This window comes from Antedon bifida, chromosome 10 (assembly GCF_963402885.1).
Source record: "Antedon bifida chromosome 10, ecAntBifi1.1, whole genome shotgun sequence".
Lineage (NCBI taxonomy): Eukaryota > Metazoa > Echinodermata > Crinoidea > Comatulida > Antedonidae > Antedon > Antedon bifida.
In genome coordinates this window covers 20092134-20111848 of record NC_136235.1, presented here as the reverse complement: position 1 = coordinate 20111848, position 19715 = coordinate 20092134, and the positions used below count along the sequence as shown (strand labels likewise).

Below are 19715 nucleotides of genomic sequence, written 5' to 3'. Positions count from 1 at the left end.
TACAAAAAAATACTGTCAAAAAAAACAGACTGAAAATCATTATTATTATTTTGAATATTTTATGAACACACTCAAAATGTTTTTCTACTGCATTGAGCAAATACTAAAGTGAAATTTGATGTGACATGTGACTTTTTGAAAAATCAATTTTATATTACATCTATTTTCTTATTTTGTATATAGTGTTTTTCTTAATCAGATTAAAATATTAAATTTAAATACTACAGTATTACTGTACTAAAGAAAATAGAAAACTTTAACAGATAAAACACAAAAAAATGGCATAAAATAGTGGAAAGCGTCATTTTGCAAGACGAGAGGTGGTAACTGATAATAATAATAATTTTTAGCTTAGTTATTCCAGGAAGGTATAAAAATACCTCTCTGGTTATTCTATATGGTAGTTAGTTGCATCACATGTAGGAGGCCCTATTATTATTTTGTGATCAACAATATATTAAAATATACTTTGGTATAATAATAATAATAATGGAAATTTGTAAAGCGCAAGCATCCGTCTAAAAAAAGACGCTCACTGCGCTATTGACAACAAAGAACATGAAAAAAGTTACAAATCTTAAAGACTACAAACATTACAATACTTTTGAAATACAGTAATATTAAAGCATTTTATAAATAAACAAATAAAATGGCAAAACAACCTAAAATAGGCCTACATGCTTTTCATACTTTTTTAAAATGTTCACGTATTCATCTTGTAAAACTCTGTATTTATACACACATTTAATAAATATTAACACATTTCTGTCCAGGCCTTATTACTCGGTGGGTTGTTCAAGCAAAGATATTTGGTAAAATTCATGGAAGAATAATTTACAGATTTGTTCATTAAAAAATTATCAAATACAACTAAAAATACAAATTTGATTAATAATTTTATTTTGTATTTTAATTACTGTTCGCACAGATATAAAACGATCAATAAATATATTAAAATGTTAAAAAGGTTAAGATTTCCCAATCATATTTCATGAATGCGATTAGGTTAGTTAGTCACGTTTGAAGTAGAATGCTTTTCCTTGCAGTTGAAGTTCTTTTTCATACATGTCATATTCTTTTTGTAGTAAATTCTGAAGAGATTTCCTTCTAACCTAGAAAACAAAAACAAACACAATGATGATGATGATGATGATCAAATAACAGAAAAGAACCTGTATCTTTGTTATATATTATACAAAAGAATAAAGTTCATATAGACCCTCTGGGCTGATCCAGGAGGGCACCTGCGCTTGTGCCGCATGTTGTCCCTCTACCCCAGCTACTAGACAGGTAAAATTAAATTAAGAAGAACCACTTGATTTTTGATTGACTGGCCCATTTGAAAATTCAGGATCTGTCAATTTTACAAAAAACATTTCTCCATCAGTTTATTTTTTAAGACAAATTCAATTTAAAAATTTGAATTAAGAATATGAACTCTCCCAATATGACACACTTTACTGGGCCAATGTGTCTGGAAATTCTGGTATTGTTTTTAATGGTATAAAAACAGAATTTGGGACCATCAAGACTGTAGGCCTATTTATATGTATTTGTTAAGCTCTGTCTACACTGTCAAACTAGTTTGACAAAAAAGTGTGCCTATAATGGTAGTGATATGACATAATCATGTTCATATATGGGCACATCACATTTGTTTGACAGTGTAGACAGAGCTTTAGGTATCTTTCATTGAACAGCTATTATAAGCAGGGAAGGGGTCATAATTATTATTCACCTCTATTAGTGCTTTTCCAGTCATTTGCAATTCTTGTTTCATTCTTCTTATGTCTTCACGAATCCTTCCACTTGATGTCTCAAGACCTTCAGACCATTCGGCCTGCTCACTGGTCTGCTGTTCACTAAACAAATATAAATATTTAAAAAACGTTTCTCTACAAATAGTGGTCAGACAATATTATACGTATTACACATTGGAAAAAATCTAAAGGAATGATTATTGGCCTACCTAATGATCTTACCCCGGACTTATTACCACAATGTAGGTGATATTTTAAATTGTTGCGATTTCAATTTGCGAAAAACTTGATAGGCCTATGTACCTGAGTTTAGCCTACTACTAAATAGTAAATTAATTATCAATATTATTATTTACCAACCTTTTTACAATTGCTTCTCTTGTCACCATAAGTTCATCATACTAAAAAAAAATATTTAAAAAAATTGAAAAAAAATTGGACAAGACAACAACTAAAAAGCAAGAGAATAATAAAAAAATAATAATAAACGTGTTTGTGAAGTTACAATAGGCCTAGGCCTTCAAAATTCAGGTGTGGCCTAGGCCTAGTAGTAGTAGTTCTACTAGCCTAGGTCTAGGCCTAGCCTCTAGCTAGTAGTAGTAGTAAGCCTCCTCTATCTAGGCTAGGCCTACTAGGCCTAGGCCTAGAGGCCTAGCTAGCCTGTGAATATTACCTACCTTTATACGTTCTTTTTGGCGGTTTAAGGCACGTTTTAAACTTGTTTTCTCGGTTTGTTTTTCAAATCGATAAGATGTATTAAGACTCATTATTTATTTCACTAATAATACCAAAAGGTATTAATAATATAATTAAAAAGTTAGTTTTTACACCACGTTGTGTATCACACATCAAAAAATCACACACAAAAAATCGATCAATCCCATTTGTTGATACGTTGCTTAGCAACACATAATGGGACGTCCAATGGGAATGGATTATAATAATCCTATTAAACTTTGTGATCGCGTGCTGGTACGTACAAACAAAAACAAATCATATACTGAGACTTAATACTAATAGATAACAAAAATATAAACTAGGCTTACAATTTTTAAACACGAACAAGTAACACAGGGGAAAATCACTGCGAAGCCAAATTTAGAGACGAACAGCAATACTTTTATTTTAACAAAAAAATTAGTTCTGGGGGCGCCAGATTGCTATGCGGTCTAGTCCACTTGATCGACCGGGCAATAAGCCTACACCCGAACTTAATTATATCTATTTATTTTAGGTCTATAGACTAGATAAATTATAATTCTTTTAACCAATTTAAAAATTGGTTAAATCAATTTGCAAATTGTTGAAAAGTTTATCGATAAACTTTTTTTGTAATCTGAAATAAATACAGTAATATAGGCCACCCTGAACCATTAAATCTCTACATAAGATTTTATAATTTCTAGTCACAATTCATTTTATAACAATATTTATGAGTTATCGCACAACAAAGGCCCTATTCACTCTCGGAAAATGAATCTCTGGTGAACAAACAAACTTTGAAAGAGAGGTGTACGCAAGGGCATACGTCTGTTGATATCCATTTCAGCTTCATTCTTGAACAAGTTACCATCTACCAACAAGACTATAAACAAGTAAGTTACTGTGTTCCACAAATTTAATTAGATTACGAGTTATAGGACTAAGATTTTTTAATTAATTATTTAAATTAGTACCACCGCCGCTAAGAAAAATATTAGGTTTAATGATATCAATATAAATTTAAAGTATTATAATAAGATACAAGAATTTATACGGTGTTTTGACTTATATTCATTATTATATTTTCTAGAACACTTTTGGCTTGTAAATCATGCTAATATTTAAGAGTTGTCATTATTTGTTTAAAGAATTGTTAACTAATTTCACAAGTACGGTAACTCATAATTACCGCAAGCTTGTGTTTGTAAGATTTAGTTTCTTTCCTTTCCTCCTCTCAGTTAGGTTGCTTCAGTTTATTTGTAGAGCCTCAACATAATCATGCGCATCATACTACTAACTAATAATAACAAACGTACATTGCAATACATTTTGCATTGTTGTGATTTTCCATTGTCTTCGGTCATACAGTGACCGAATACAAACCATTTTAGAAATTGAATTTAGATCTTTTCAGTCTTTAAATAAAGATAGTCTATAATTGATATCGAGTCCAATTAATGTTTATATGGGGTCCAATCGTTGAGTATTGGGTCCAAATGTTACAAGATATCGGGTTCAAATATTGATAAAATTCTGGTAAAATTCTTTGCTATATTTATCAATTTTGATTTTGAAAAAAAATTAATTGTGCACATTCACAGTCACATGAAAGTACAGATGTGAACACACAGTTTTAATAATCAATTTGGAAAATAAATATTAATATATATGTATTATTTCTATTTATATTTTCTTAATTTCAAAGTCATTATACCTGTGTTTTCGTTTAATTTCGTTTTGAATAGAAACCCGTAATAAATAGGCAGTGTCAGTAGTATCTTAAAACGGCATGTAGGCATACTATGCTAAAATGCCTAGGAATGTTCTGGTTACCTATTGTTGTTTAAAATGTCAATAAAGGTGCAGATAATAGTATTCAAAGAAGAATGCAGAGTAACAGAGAGTTATACTCTGGTGTAAATATACAGAGGTAAAATGTAAACACTTAATGCTACTGCATTCATCCCACGTAAAAACGAATGAGTTCAGAATAAAACGTTCTTTCATAAAGTGGCATTCAAACGTAAGCGCTCAATGAGTATGTCGAAGGAAGGTGAAAAGTCAAACTAAACAGAAGGATTTCTTAAGTGGCCTAAGGGTAATGAACACACAAATGGAGCAAAGATGGAATCTGGTACAACCGAAAAGAACATTTTAATAATGTGCAACTAATAGTCTTCCTTGCAATATTTAAACAAAAGTTACATTAACAAAAAAAAACAACTTTAAAAACCGAATAAACAAAATTGAATTCTCTTTCTTACTGAACCACCGTAATAATTGAATTTTATTTTAGTTCATTTTTATATTTTTGCTTTATAATATAGGCATTATATCAGTGATCGACTTTTAAATCAGTATGTGACACTGACAGTGTTATCACGTACCGTATAAGTCAGAAATAAATGCTTATTTCAATATATTATTTATATTTCATTTTTTATGGTGGTTGTTAAATATGAATTCAGTGTTCTAGTAAGATTAACACAAATATATCATTGTCATAATTTTAAACTGATCATATCAATGTAACTAAATGAGTAAATGTAAATGTAAAGTCAGTGATTTTTTCTTCTTCAGAAATGAAGTGGGTTGTTTTAATCGCCGTTGTGATTGCCACTGCTCATGTGAACGCCGACAGATTTGACGGTTAGTGTGTCTACTCAATTCAATTTAACTTTTATTTAAGAAAAACTGTCCAGATGATACAAAAGAAAATAAAATACATCTAATTATGTAATAACCATTAAAAAAATGATGCAGGAGGAAAGAGGATAAATAAATAGCTGATGACATTATAATAGTGCCTCTCTCCATTTATAATAATAATATATTCATAATTATATACAATGTTTGCTCTTCATTATTCTGGCAGAAAACTGTACATTGATTACCTCACATATTATTCAAGGATGGACTATCGTGATAACGTTATGGTTTAAGTTCTTATTAGATTGTAGGACACCATTTATTTTGTTTTAATAAAGGCTGTGTCATTTTTATCTACTAATACTCGATAAATTAACTATTGTATTAATCTTCATTTTGCTCATTTTGTTTAATTCTGTTTATTTTGTATAATGTATTTAACTACTCAGTTCGCAATTCAGTTTATACTGCCATGAATTGTTTTATGTATATACTTGTTGATGAATAAAAGATACCGAAATATAATTAATATTTTCTTGTTGGTAGATGATGCCAATCTCCTGCAGGTACTGCGGGAATTGTTGGACACACGTCATTATCCGGCGTGCGGCCCGAGGTACAGAAATATCTGTTCTGAAAACGGTAAATGTGAGGAGTTTCCAGGAGGACGAGGGGCATATTGTCACTGTAATCCTGGATATAAGGGATCAACGTGCTCGACAAAAATTATTAATAATTATTAACGGGTACGTTTTCATGTTCGCACAAAATATTGGCCACTCCAAAATATAGTTTATATAGTAATTTTCAAACCTCAATATTTGAGTTGAGCAAAGCAAGCGATTGACCAATGACAAGCGACAGTTCGAATAATCCATTTCTTGTGATTGGTCCGTTGCGTTGCGCGTACGTCCTTTCGCTGCGTCCTTTAATGGGAATCAAACTTAACAATGATTTTTTTATATACACACTTTGAGAGCAAAATACCATAATTCCTGTATGTTAAATTTATCCCTTGGCGCTTTTATTAACTGTAGCACGTTTGCTTAAACTCAATGTATGTCTGTTTGTTTTCTTCTCATAAACGTAGGCCTAATACCAGCGCAGACAATAGTGTATGTCAACTCATGGTTGAGGTTCATATGGTATACAACAATCAGCTTGGATTTCTAAAGAAACTTTGACAATTGTAGGCTAAGTTTCAGAGATAATAATAAAATAATATCAGCAAACTAGAATCAATTTGTTGTTTTCATTGATTACAAAACCATTTCAACATTGGCCAGTAAGTTTGCACTGACCAATTCATTCTTAGCTCCGTGACGTAAAACTACTTCGCGGTAGTATAGGCATATGTAGTTATAAAAGAATAGTAAATTTTATTTCAATGCATCAACCACGTGACCAGTGAGACATTAGGAGCTTTACGAAACAGGACGGGAAGCTACAGGACGTTTTCTTTTGTGTGGTGGGGGGGGGGGGGGGGGGGACAATACATCTTTAATATTCGTAAAAATAAAAACACACATGGCGTATCATAACTCTACTTGAGCTGGAAGAAACTCAAAACGTTCGCTGGTGGCGCTACATAAAAAGAAAATAATTTTTAGAGTTATAAAAATAAATGCAATAAAAATAAACGTAGACTATTACACATTGAAATATTCCTTTTATTTCTTGTTACTGAACACAGCAATTTGTGTGAGGCTGCAGCGGTGAATATTACGTTTTTCTAATTTTCACAGCAGAGTGATTCTTCAAAATCAACATGAATATATTTATACAATAAAAGAAAAAAAAAATTAATAACAAGACATTTTTATGACAAATATTAACATTAAACTTAAGAATTAATAAAATCACAGAAATGTTGATAATTAATGTTTGGAATCAGTGAATAAATAAACAAACATCACTAAATAGAACAAATGTACACCTTTTACCAGTGTATAATTAGACTATACTTAACCTATTCAAAATACTAACAACTATTTGATTAGGAGAATCATAGAGAAACGATATACAGTAATATATTTCTCTTTATTAATGTTCTTATCTAGAAACTATACATTATTAAATATAGTATTATATAGTTATTACATGGAGCTATAAAATTAGACCTCCATAGTTATTAAAATACCATATATATTATCATAGCTAAGCCTTGTTATAATAATTTTTTATGATTGAATTTTTAATAGAATTTGTATTTTATTTTATTTCACATACATCCAACAGCGATATCGCCAATTACAGGATGCCTTAAAGAGTATATAAATATATATGATGAGTTTTTGACAGTGGCTGTGTTTGTGAACTAGTACACCGGGGTAACCTCCTACTTGTCTCGAAAGATGTACAGTACTAGGTTCTTTAAAGTGCAATGATTGAATTTTTAATAGAACGTGTATATAGTGTTGTATGAAGGAATATCAGATCAGCTGGTGGTTTGACATATTCACTTCACCAATAGATGACAGGGATATATATACTGTATATATTTGGATAACTGGTTTCAGAACATATACGTATATAATATGTAAATTCTAATCAGATCTTCCAATTACTGTGCCTATACCCTAGTTCAAAAAGATATTTTGATTACAAAGTTATATATTATACTGTATAGTCTGGTTCCAGAACATTTACAGACTGTATCTACATGTAAATTATAATTAGTTCTTCCAATTACTGTCCCCATACCCAAAGATATTTTGACAGTTAAAATTAAATTACTGTATAAAATACTATTTTTTATATTATAAGCGCTAATTCTTTACAAAATCCTGGGTCCGCCCTTGTTGAATATGGGTGCCCCAAGAAAGAGGCTCTGTATGTGTAGGTACACATTTATGTATTGTCCACAGAAAAAATATATATATAAACACTTGATTAAAAAATTGTGATGCAACAGTTTAAGAGGCTAGAAATTAGAAACTTGCTATTGAATGATTATATTACAAAAATGTGAAGAAGTACACATTTTTTAATTTATGTTTACAATACTGAACTATCTATCTGCAAAGAGCATGGCCTAATATTATTTAGTTTAGTGGGACAAATAAAATGTTTTTTACTATCAGAAACAGAAAGTTTTAACAAATACCATGTTATATTTTCTCTTCATACATGAAAAATACTTTTTAACTATTCTAAAATTATTCACATCCGCCCTCTTTATTTATAACTCCCATGACCTCAATTAACCTCTCTCTTAAGTTAAAGAATATCATGCATTATTTAAACTAATTTATAGTAAAAAATCAATTAATATACAACTACAAAATTATACATTTCCAACCGAAGTTTTTTTAAATTACTTATCAATTTACACATTTGCTGATTATTACAAATTATTTAGACCAAAAACTAAATTATGATAATTTTTCAATAATAAATTATTAGTTAAATTCAGCAAACAAGATATCCAAAGTGTGTTGCATAAGTAGGAGATGTTCTTTGCATCCTATTCACAAGGTAACATATTCAATAACATACTCAGAAATGCCACCACAAGTGAATAATGTACAATGTCTATACAGTGGTGTAAAACAGAGAGGCCTGAGGCCCCTGGTTTAGGAACCCTAAGTGGCCCTCCAACGGTCCATAGGTTTAGCCAGTGAGCACTCATAGCCGTTACGCCACTGTGTCTATATGATTAAATTGACATGCTACCAATCAACACAGTCAGATGTGCGCAGTTAAAGTTGTGATGAAAGCTCCCAAATGGAATGCGCACAAAATTGCTTTACAAAATGTTAACATTAAGCTAAGTTCATGCCCAGATTCAGCCCAGGAGAAAACTTTGGACTTTATTCCTTTCTTTTATCGTAAGATAACTGTTCTATTCTATACACTATATGATTTGTCAGGATTTTTTATCCGGCCACAAGAGCAGAATCTGGACTCGGCATTAACAGGCCATTATATATATATGAAAACAATGAGTGGAATGAAATGAAACAAGGGCTGTTGTGAAGATTAGCAACTATTATATTGATGAGCGCGAGCCCATAGCAGTCAGGAAGTTTGCAAGGCTCTTGTTCCTTAAATGAAGTGCCCTTTTCAAACTACTGTACAGAGACCAGCAGCTAAATTGAATCTATGTAGCAGGAAAATTCAATAAGGTCTACAGCAATATTTTCTTCAGAACCTCTCTTCTTTGGCTCCCTAGTTCCATAGTTGCCGCTTTTTGGGGAGTGGGACCCCCTGGAACAATCCTGGCTACAAGGTTGCAGAGCACTTGTGGTTACATACATATGTTTTGAACTTATATTGAAACTGCATTGCTCCTTAAGGTTTAAACTGCAACCTGTCATTTGCCACAATCTATGTATACTGTATTCAAATCCAGCTTAAATTTTAATTTTTTTAACCAAATATTTGACCCACTACCCATTAATTTACAGTACATCACATTTTAAAAAAAAATTACATAAATTTAAAATTTACACCAAGATTTCTGTGATTTCTAACAACCTTCCAAATATGTAGTTGGTTTAATATTTAGTTAGAGGATAATACGAAATCTCCAATACTAGAAGAAGACTGCGGAAGTGAAAGCCTAAAAAATTGATTTTGTTACCCAAGACTGAAAAAATCTAGTATTAGTTTTCTTTACAAAAAGTTTTTAATACAAAAATATTTTCAGGAAAGCTTGAATGAGAAAAATGTGCTTTCAGGTATTAAAAAGGTAGCAGTCTGTGGTCAATTTGTGATTGACCGGTGCCATCATTCTTTTGACCATGCCTGGCATCTTGACCGACTGACCGCCACTGAGCAACGCAGTTTTTTAGGTCTTATTAGGAATATAATTCTATAATCTAGAAATTATTAATTAGAGATTGACCTGTAGTAGTATTACTTGAATCTGACTCTGACGTTCTGTCTTCTGTATCCTCTGGTGGACCATCCTCATCTTCTGTAAAATCATTTCTGGTATATCGACCATCTAAACTTTTTCTGCATACAGGGCATGTATTATGCTGTAATAGTTATATACACACAATTTACATCATTGTAATTTCAATTTATATATATATAGTGGTATAGTACTATTAATATTAACAACGTGTTTTTTACAGACAGAGGTCCCAACTTTGAAAATAAATTATAAAATGATGGCAAACTACAGAGAGGGTGCTATAAAAATTATATCAAACTACAGAGAGGGTGCTATTAAAATGACCCCTTTGGAAACAAGCCTCTGGGCTTAAAGGGCCATCCCCTGCTTTCCATGCTTATTTTCTAGTTTAGTCTTGTATTATTATATTTAATGTTTTCTCTTTTTATTTCATTTACATTATACTGTTTTATAAATTTGTACTGTTTTTGGAAAGCAATAAATATTACTTACTTACTATAGTAAACAAGATATGTATAGCCTACACCAGAAATCCCTCTCATTAAATAAATACATTCTGGAACAGGTACTACTGTGTGTACATATAATAAGGTAAATCATTTTTGTAAAGCTCTGTCTACACTATTAAACTAGTTTGACAAAAAAAAGTGTGATGTGCCCATATATGTGGTGATATGCCCAAACATAGTAGTGATATGACATCATTATGTCCATATATGGGCACATCACATATTTTTGTCACATAAAGTTTATAGTGTAGACAGAGCTTAATATGCAAAAAGTTTCCTTACCATCTCCAACCAGGGTATGATGCAATCTGAGTGAAACAAATGCTCGCATGGCATTTTGCGTACTTCTTCATCTTCTGCGTATTCTTCTTTACATACTGCACATTCAGAGTGATTTTCTACATTAAGTTACAAATAATAATAATATTTATTTAAACTTACACCTTTTTATTGGCGGCACATCGACGCAATTGGTGCGTTCGTGTATCGGTGGCACTCATGGATAATTGGTGTATTCATGTAAACAAAATTAAAAAACGTACTTAAAATAAATCTATAAAAATATACACACACATACTGCAATTGTGGAAACATTACCCAGAAAAATATCAACAATACAATAAGATAACCAACAATACTTACAAAACAGTACTAACTAAAATGGCCTAAAATCTAAAATTATACTGCAAAAAATGTTAATATAATCCTGTACACACATACATGCACAAATGAAACCATGAATGGTAATATTTTCTTCTTTCTATTACATTCTACAGATGAAAATGTAAATTCCACTTACCAACCATAATTTTTGTGACCTTCACTATCGGTAATTTGTCAATATCTGTCTTCTCTGCTGGAGGGGGTCCACCTCCTTCTAAATTACTTAACAACTAAAAATTAAAAAGAACAAAAAAAATCTGTTGGAATGTGCTGGATCAGCAAAAACATTATTTATAATAATCACAGTCAAAGAATACAATAACAGCTAGGTTCAATCATCTCAATGAATGAAAAGGGAAATGAAATTTAAACTTGAGGTCTAGTGTACATATCCGTCTCCAAGAACTATGGTTAAGCTCTGTCTACACTATCAAACTAGTTTGACAAAAAAATGTGTGATGTGCCCAAATATATGGCACATCACATTATTTTGTCACATAAAGTTTGATAGTGTAGACTGAGCTGATAGTTTTGAACCCATTCCGATTGTATGACAATGGTTTTCAGCACCTCACTCAGCCACCAGTTGAATTCAAGACTAAGTATGTAAGAAAGATGCGACATGTATAAAGAGAAGTACTTACTTGTGTTATTATTGTATCTAAACCACGCTCACCCCACGCATAATCCCCAGGCCTTCCATGTAGATTCATTAATTGTCTGAAATCAACAAAACAATATACAACCAAACTGTAATGCATCTTAAAAACAAAATAGAGGTATTATAAAGAGTCAACATTACTGTTACCAAGCATAGAGGTATCATAAAACTAGAGGCAACACTACTGTATGTATACCAAGCATAGAGGTATCATAAAACTAGAGGCAACACTACTGTATGTATACCAAGCATAGAGGTATAATAAAACCAGAGAATCAACATTGGGAACAAAACCAAAGCTTTAAACCAACATGAATGTGTTCTTTTGAGTTTATGTTTGTTCCTATCTTGGTGTCCATAAAGCTGTAATGCTAACTGTGTAAGGGGTATTACACGACTTTAATCAGTCTGTTGTATATTTCAAATTAAAAAAAATTGGATTTGTTTTTTTAGTTGTGCACAAAAGTTTTATAAATAATTTACAGTCATATACTTACACTGGAAATGGATGACCACTACCAACCCCACCCATACCTAATAAATGCTGCAGAATCCTGCAAACAAAAACATCAATCATAACATATAATATGCTGCAAACACTATGTACGACACATATTGTGGTACGTATCTAGAGTTTGTAGGTTTGTAAATTATACAGATTTTTAGTAACACATCCATATGTTTATTTATGCTAGTATGAATGGTGAACACAGACACTAATATTTAAGCTCTGTCTACACTATCAAACTTGTTTGAAAAAATGTGATGTGCCCAAATATGGTAGTGATATGCCTACATATGGTAGTGATATGACATCATCATGTTCATATATGGGCACATCACATTTTTTGATAGTGTTGACAGAGCTCTAGTCTCACATGCTGATATTCTCAAGGTCATAATAAGAATTGTTGCAACTGGCTAAATAACTAAAAGGGCTTATTAAATGACTATTTAAAATCCCTGTGACAATAACTTCATGAGGTTTTGTACTCTTGATATTAATAATGATTGTGATGACTTACATTATCATGTCTTGTGCAGGGTCAGCTGCATCTCTTCCTAATTGCCTTACTCTTACTGGAAACCGTCTACGACCGGTAGTAATCACTGGAGCCGTTGGCTCTTGTGGCCCATCTGCTGATCCGAGTTGCATCCATAACTTTTTTTAAATAAAGTACAATGTTAAAGCAATAAAAGTAATATAGTTTCAGAATTGGGATTGTACTCTACGGAGGAAGGGAACACACATTTGTTTTTATCAGTTTTTTATTCGTTGAATGCAGAGAATATTTCATTCGATTCACTGCTCTAGTTTAATCTGACTCCAGATTTTTTCATTTTTATTTCATTTTCATTTATCTATTCGACAAGGTCAAGGGGTTGCGACGGCAACAATGCGCCATAACGCGTGTCCGCAACCCCTACATTTATTTTTACTCTTTCTCTCATGTATTCATTATTTGTATACCAATTTACCTGATTGAACACAGTTAGTGAACTATCAGGATCTGTACTTGGTCTTGATTCCCTCTCACTTTGTGTTGTTCTAAAATAAAATATAAATTTAATGGTTTAAAATTTATATAGCGCAAAATACAAATAGTAAATGTACATTTACTATTCTATATGTTCAGGATTTTCTTTGCATTTTTATATAATTAATATTGGTTTGGGATCTGTGGAAATTAGTAGTAGTTATAAAATAATAAAATAACACTATTGTTGAGTAACCTTTCTGTCTGTTGTGTTGTTCCACCTTCCAATTCTTCAACAAATCCGGTACTACACCTTGGACATGTGTAATCCTATGTGAAGATAAGATAAATATTTCATAATAATTGATATAATGTTTAACAAGTAATCATGGTCTTCTCAGAATAGTCAACTGATAATTGTGGAATCAGCGGGTAGCTTTTAATCAGGGACTAACTAAGTTATTGGTCAGATGTACAGATGTCAGAATTACGTCCTACAACATCTGACCAATTCGAACCTAGGCCTAGTTATTTGCGATGGACAAACAAAAATGGAAAGATTTAACATATAAAAGCAAAGTGAAATTTGAATAACGCTTAGTCCTAGCTAGGTCTATTGTTTTATGCAAAGCAACAAATACCTCTCATTTATTACTCCCTGGGTTTAGGTAATGTATTGGAAATCCCCTTTAAGCCTATAATACTAATAGGCTATATATTTATCAAAAGGCACAATAGCCTATTATATTATTTTATTATAATATTAGGATACCCTTTTTATAATACATAATACCATCATAAACCTTCGAGTTTTTTAACATACCGCTAACAACCCGTTGTTTGGACCAAGAGCCCAACGTAACCTCCCATTAAAACAACGTCACCACATATGCTAGGCCTACCCAGCCGAGCTAGGACTATAAAAAGCAAGAAGAATGACACCACCACACACACAACACAGCTCTTGCCTACCACATACGTTGTTTACATAGGCCTAGTATTTTGTTATATTAATAAAGATTCCTCAGTCCGAATCAACATCCCAATCAGAAAAACGTATTTATATTTACCTGTTTTAGAGCACTGATTTCTTGTTTACAATTATGGCAAAAAAAGTGAGGAGTTTCAACAACCGCTTCCGCCATTATTGTGCTAGGCTATATATCGCGAGGAGCGGAGCTCTAGTTTTTTAGAGTGGTGGTGGGGAGCTGCTGGAGAGGATCGAGCGAGCGAGCTGGTGGAGAAGCTCGAGCGAGCACAGTTTGCGTGTGTGTACGAGCGAACATTATGTACGCCCTCTGTCGTCAGTAGAACGAATAATAGGATATGATGTACAGTACTACTATACTGTGTTCTTCTATGCGAAATAGAATTACGTCATCGAACGCTTTTTATAGAATCAATACAGTAGCAGGCCTATTATAAAAATCTCTTCTTTTATTCTGTATTTAATATATACATAACAGAACATAATTCGGGATTTGAAAATCCAGATTAGGAATTTGCAAAGTACGCAAACCTTTAACATGCGATGCTAAAGTTTAAGTTTAACACAGGCACATCACTGTATTGATTTTTGGAATCCGTTTAAAAATCCATCGCGAAAAAGGCGTGCAAATATATATGTTATATTGTTTATGTAATATGACATAGGGCCTACATAATATATTATATTATATTGTTTAATATATAATGTAAAAAAAGGAAAACGTTATATTATAATATAAACATTCTAAAAAAGTTAGAAAGCGTTAAAATAAAACGTTATTTAAAATTTCGCATAACAATCGAATTATTAAAACTTGTTTTTAAAACTGAAATACAAAAAAAATTCAATCCTACCATAGGAAAGCCACACTCACTCTTTCACTATGTATATTATTTAACATAACTATAGGCCATTGCTGTCGTCACACTTGTGAAAAAACTTGAAAAAAACGTTAGAGGTTTCATGTTGGACTGTACAGTTGCACCTCCACTTTCACAACATCCTGGGTCCGCCCCTGGTTAATAAGACGTTATTTAACGTTAAAAAAAACCCCACAAAATCACGATTTTAAAGCTGAAATATATATAATTAAAACGTTTTCAAAACCACACGTTTTTTCATTTCATTTGTTAACGTAACATTGTTTGCTAGGATCGACTGTAAATATTTTATACATCATTGCATCATGGTTTTATGGCGCCGCTATGTAGGCCTATAAAAATAATCAGAACATTTCCCTCACTGAGAAATTCGCATAATACCAGTATAATACACGGTGTATTGTTCGGAAATTCCCCCCGATGTTATTTATGTTTTTCCGCTTGCCTTGGCACGACGTTTTATTGTCTTCTCTGCCGCGTTGATTCCGTATAGGCCTATGAAGAAAATCGTATACTAGCAGTAGTAGGCCTACCTAGGCATTTTCCACGGTTATGCATACTTATTTTGGGATTTTTGGACTAACTTACACAGCTGGGAGTGACCCCACATAGGTTGTAAGTTAACTTACTACAAATCTCAAATTTACGCACAAATTCATATAGGCCTAGGCCTTATTTGTTATGTAGGCCTTATCTGTATAAAATACGTCGCCTACTATGTACATGCCTCAGTCTATGTTATTGGATAATCCTATATGTTATTAAGTTAGTTTTATTGAAACGAAAAAAGCCTACTACTTTCTGATCAACAAAAGTTGGCATCTGCAGCATGAGGATATCCGTTAGGTTATGTGATGAGAAAGGGACGTGTTGCTTATCTTTGTATAAGCCTGTTTTAATAGGCCTATTACAAGATGATGTCAAGTCCACCAAAACTAAATGTAAATCATATGAGAGGTAGAAAATTGTTAGCTAATTGTTAGATATTGTGAGCTGTTTTCTTTTTTGCATCTGTATCTAGTAGTTTGTGTAGACCTAATTTGTAGCCTAAACGTCATTGTTTTCTAACATTATCTAAATTTTCTTTTGTTTTTTAGCAGTGAAGACAAAACCAAAACGAGTTTTGTAATAGCAAATCGATAGTATGGCTGCATCAGGTATTATTAATAATATTGATCCTAAAATGAAAAATATGAAAATCACGTGCTATTAAAAGTTCCAAAAATTCTTATTGTGATTAACTAACTTGTTATCACAAAAACCGAAAGAAATATGTCTAAATCTAAACGTTGTTTGGTAAGATAGTGAAATAGTGAGTACAACAGGCATTTGTTTACTTTATAGGCCTATCGTAAACTGCTTTTCAGCGAAGATTTATATTAATATTGGTGGAAACAATTATATTTCTAGGTATGAGTGAAAGCAAGGAAACCGGCACTTACAAGCCATTTGCACAACTGCGTCAATTCCTGGAACAAACCGCTCAGGAGGCAGATTCCTCAGAAATGTTGCCCACCCTCCATCGCTTAGCCAGCGAAGGAAATGAGTCTGAGCTCAGTGACGTGATCAACAACGGAGGTGACGTCAATGAAGAGGACAAAGATGGCTACACATCTCTACATCATGCTGTTAGTGGAGGCCACGTAAAAGTTATTGAAATATTGCTAAAAAATGGTGCACATGTTCTTGGAAAACGTAGCCTTTTTCACGTTGTCTCAGATTTAGAATCTGCCCAATTACTGCTTCAAGCCAAGGCTAACCCGGATGGCCGTAATGAATATGGAGACTCTCCATTACAAACAGCAATAAGAAAGGGCAAACATGAGCTTGTAGATTTTTTCTTGACGGTTGGTGTCGATGTTCTAAACAGAAATAATAAAGGAGAGACTCCACTTCACACACTCTGTTCATCATTTATGGAAGATGAAAATCTAACCAAAAAATTGATCAAAATGGGAGGTAATGTTAATTCGAAAGACGCCCAGGGCAGGTCTCCTTTACATTTAGCTGTCATGCATTCTTCTCTCGAGAAAAGAAAAACAGTATACATTCTGGTAAAGGCAGGAGCATCTGTGACAGACTTAGATCTGCAGGGAATGAATCCTATTCATTATCTCGTAGAGAGCAGCTGTAGACCATATTATTCAGAAGTTGATAATAAGGTGTTATTCGATTACATTGATCTGCTAGTCATTCATGATAATGCAGCAAATTCCCAGGATGCAATTGGTCAAAGTATCTTACATTTAGCAATACCTGCAGGAGCATCATTACAAGTGCTGGAATACCTTGTACAGAAAGGATGTGTACCCACCGCTGAAGACGGCCGAAAACGCAGTTTACTGCATTGTATTGCAGACCGCGATGTTGATGACGCAATTGATATTTTAAACTTCTTATTGGACAAGGAACTTCATATCAACTCTCCTGATAAGTGGGGACAGACAGCCTTGCATCAGGCTATAGAGAAGGGTAAGAAGGAACTTTTTAAAGCTTTGGTTGAACGTGGAGCAGACGTGAACGTGAAAGATTCAGTAGGCAGACAACCGATACACATTGCAGCAGAGAGTGGTTCTGACGTCATTTGCAATTCTCTAATCAAACTAGGGGCAGATATCAACTCACAAGACAACTGTCAGTCCACGCCACTCCATTTTGCCGCGTGGGGCAACAGTGCTGCTGTGGCCAATGTTTTGATCGAAGCAGGATGTGATGTTGAACTTTGCGATGCATGTGACCAAACAGCGCAAGAGGTGGCGAAGTTTTGGTCAAATGTTGATTTTATGCAGATAATACATGAAAAAGACGGAACTCAAAAACTTGAATTGAAACAACCAAATAAACTGCTTGCAAAACATGGTGGTAAGTGTTTGCAGCTTGAAGATTTTCAAGATATCATCGACTCTAGTCCGGAATCAATACGGACGTCGGGCACTTTGAGTGAATATTTAAACTGCTTAATTTCCACACCAGGAATGGGGACTGTTTTTGAAGATCCCGAAGCGATGGAAATCCAGGATGCTTTAGACAGATTTGCGGCAAATGTGGTGAAACGTATAGCAGTCAATAATCCAAAAATGCGTTGTAGTCTGTACCACGTGGGTAGTTCATCAGAAAGAACCAAGACAAAATACCCGGATGAGTTCGACTATGTTGTCTGTCTTGATGAACTGAGTGAAAATATTTATCCAGAACATGAAACCGAGGACGTTCGCGAAAGTTTCTGTTTTGTTCCAGATAAAGAAGAAACTGAGAAAGTGTTAGAGAAGGGAGTAGACTATAAAGAAACTTCTTCTTCAGTGTCAATTTACACTCAAATATTTCTGAAAGACCAGACAAGCTACGAGTACTCAGAGTTTACACATGGCCTAGAACTGAAAAACATTTCAAATTGTATGATGTTTAATGTATTCTCACGGCAACTGTCAAATATCGTTTTCAATGAAAGTTTCCCAAAAGATGAACGTTTAGTAATAAAGGACGTCACCAATGACCCCAAGTTCTGTTTGTTGTGGAAAGGATCGAGATATAAAACTTTGGCTATCGAAGTTGATTTTGTTCCAGCAGTACGCCTTCCTTCTTGGGCAGACAATTTTCAAGATCAGTCTCCACTCCTCGTTCCAGACATTATACAACTTCCATGTCTCGCTGTTCCAAAAATGACGAGTGAAGAAGATGACAGACTTTGGAGATGCTCTCTGTGTCTGGTTGAAGTTGCTATTATGAAAAGATGTCTAAATCGAATTCGAAACAGCTACATAGCTGCCAAGTCAATGATCAGCTCGGTTATCTGTCCACTTGTTAGTTTCGAAGACTACACAGACGTAAAGAAACAGTATGTACGTGAACATGACAGTTTAGCTTCTGATGAGGACCCTATTCTGTTTGAAGCAGTCGAAAGTATAATACCATCATATATACTAAAAATGGCCTTCTTTCACTCCATAGAAGAGAAAGTAACCAAGGATGGAGTGGAAAGTATCTTTCGTTCTGAGAGTGCGTCTGATGTTTCGTCGAGTGGAGAACCTGACCCAGAAATAGTTAAGGACATATTCATTAAGTGTAATGATTGGCTTTCAAATAAGTTTGTTCCATCGTTCTTCAACCCACGACAAAATGTAATGGGATCAACGATGTTAGCAGAAAATAGTGTTAAAGCGCATATGTTTGTAAAGTATATTTTGAAGCTTTTAAATGAAAAGTGTTGAGTTTTATGAAACGAATGTCCATGCATACCCATCGTGGCCAGTCACAACAAAAACCCTGTATCCGATTGGATGAAATTCATTGTTTGATACCACTACGTAACGCAATGACGTAAGCGTTTTTACCGCAAGTTATTTGACCAATCACAAGCAATGGATTATTCAAACTGTCGCATGTGATTGGTCAACTTGCTTGCGTTACGTTTACGTTGTCGCGTTGCGTCCAAACAAGAGTGAACCGGCCAAGCTTAAGAAAGGAATTCCAGACAGCCTTCCGGTTTCTTTTTAACAGAAAATAAACATACACGCCAACCAGCTTTATTCAACAAAATGCTTTATTTCGTATTTTTTAAAC

General features: G+C 33.4%; 3 protein-coding genes and 1 long non-coding RNA gene across 5 annotated transcripts; 2 read left to right on the top strand and 2 right to left on the bottom strand.

Moving 5' to 3' along the window:
• Positions 1-146: 146 nt before the first annotated feature.
• LOC144854281 (uncharacterized) lies at positions 147-2594 on the bottom strand. The gene is made up of 4 exons (XM_078712206.1): positions 2438-2594; positions 2121-2161; positions 1739-1862; positions 147-1112 (listed from the first exon to the last, which is right to left on the bottom strand). The coding sequence occupies exons 1-4, from the start codon at positions 2525-2527 to the stop codon at positions 1011-1013; spliced, it is 357 nt and encodes a 118-aa protein (XP_078568332.1). The 5' UTR covers positions 2528-2594; the 3' UTR covers positions 147-1010.
• A 671-nt stretch (positions 2595-3265) lies between these two features.
• Positions 3266-6341, top strand: LOC144854353 (uncharacterized). 2 transcript variants are annotated; one of them, XR_013614572.1, is made up of 4 exons: positions 3266-3355; positions 5043-5111; positions 5658-5857; positions 6202-6341. It is a non-coding gene; the product is annotated as an uncharacterized LOC144854353 (long non-coding RNA). The 2 variants fall into 2 exon arrangements; XR_013614571.1 differs by lacking the exon at positions 3266-3355 and adding an exon at positions 4476-4596.
• Positions 6342-6734: 393 nt separating this feature from the next.
• On the bottom strand, positions 6735-14505 carry LOC144854135 (E3 ubiquitin-protein ligase RNF115-like). The gene is made up of 9 exons (XM_078712025.1): positions 14357-14505; positions 13543-13616; positions 13288-13357; positions 12834-12970; positions 12306-12362; positions 11792-11867; positions 11284-11377; positions 10767-10882; positions 6735-10096 (listed from the first exon to the last, which is right to left on the bottom strand). The coding sequence occupies exons 1-9, from the start codon at positions 14429-14431 to the stop codon at positions 9935-9937; spliced, it is 861 nt and encodes a 286-aa protein (XP_078568151.1). The 5' UTR covers positions 14432-14505; the 3' UTR covers positions 6735-9934.
• Positions 14506-15678: 1173 nt separating this feature from the next.
• On the top strand, positions 15679-19684 carry LOC144854294 (uncharacterized). Its single transcript, XM_078712231.1, has 3 exons — positions 15679-15770; positions 16253-16312; positions 16566-19684. Exons 2-3 carry the CDS (start codon positions 16300-16302, stop codon positions 19361-19363), a joined length of 2811 nt encoding a protein of 936 aa, XP_078568357.1. The 5' UTR covers positions 15679-15770; positions 16253-16299; the 3' UTR covers positions 19364-19684.
• The last annotated feature ends 31 nt before the right edge of the window (positions 19685-19715 follow it).

Coding starts and splice junctions, on each gene's coding strand:
- LOC144854281 (XM_078712206.1), bottom strand. CDS start 2,527: ATGAGTCTTAATACATCTTATCGATTTGAAAAACAAACCGAGAAAACA. Junction 2,162..2,437: donor GCCAAAAAGAACGTATAAAG/GTAGGTAATATT, acceptor ATTTTTTTTTAG/TATGATGAACTTATGGTGAC. Junction 1,113..1,738: donor CTGGAAAAGCACTAATAGAG/GTGAATAATAAT, acceptor TTTGTTTTCTAG/GTTAGAAGGAAATCTCTTCA.
- LOC144854135 (XM_078712025.1), bottom strand. CDS start 14,431: ATGGCGGAAGCGGTTGTTGAAACTCCTCACTTTTTTTGCCATAATTGT. Junction 13,358..13,542: donor ACAACACAACAGACAGAAAG/GTTACTCAACAA, acceptor ATTTTATTTTAG/AACAACACAAAGTGAGAGGG. Junction 11,378..11,791: donor TAGATACAATAATAACACAA/GTAAGTACTTCT, acceptor TTTAATTTTTAG/TTGTTAAGTAATTTAGAAGG.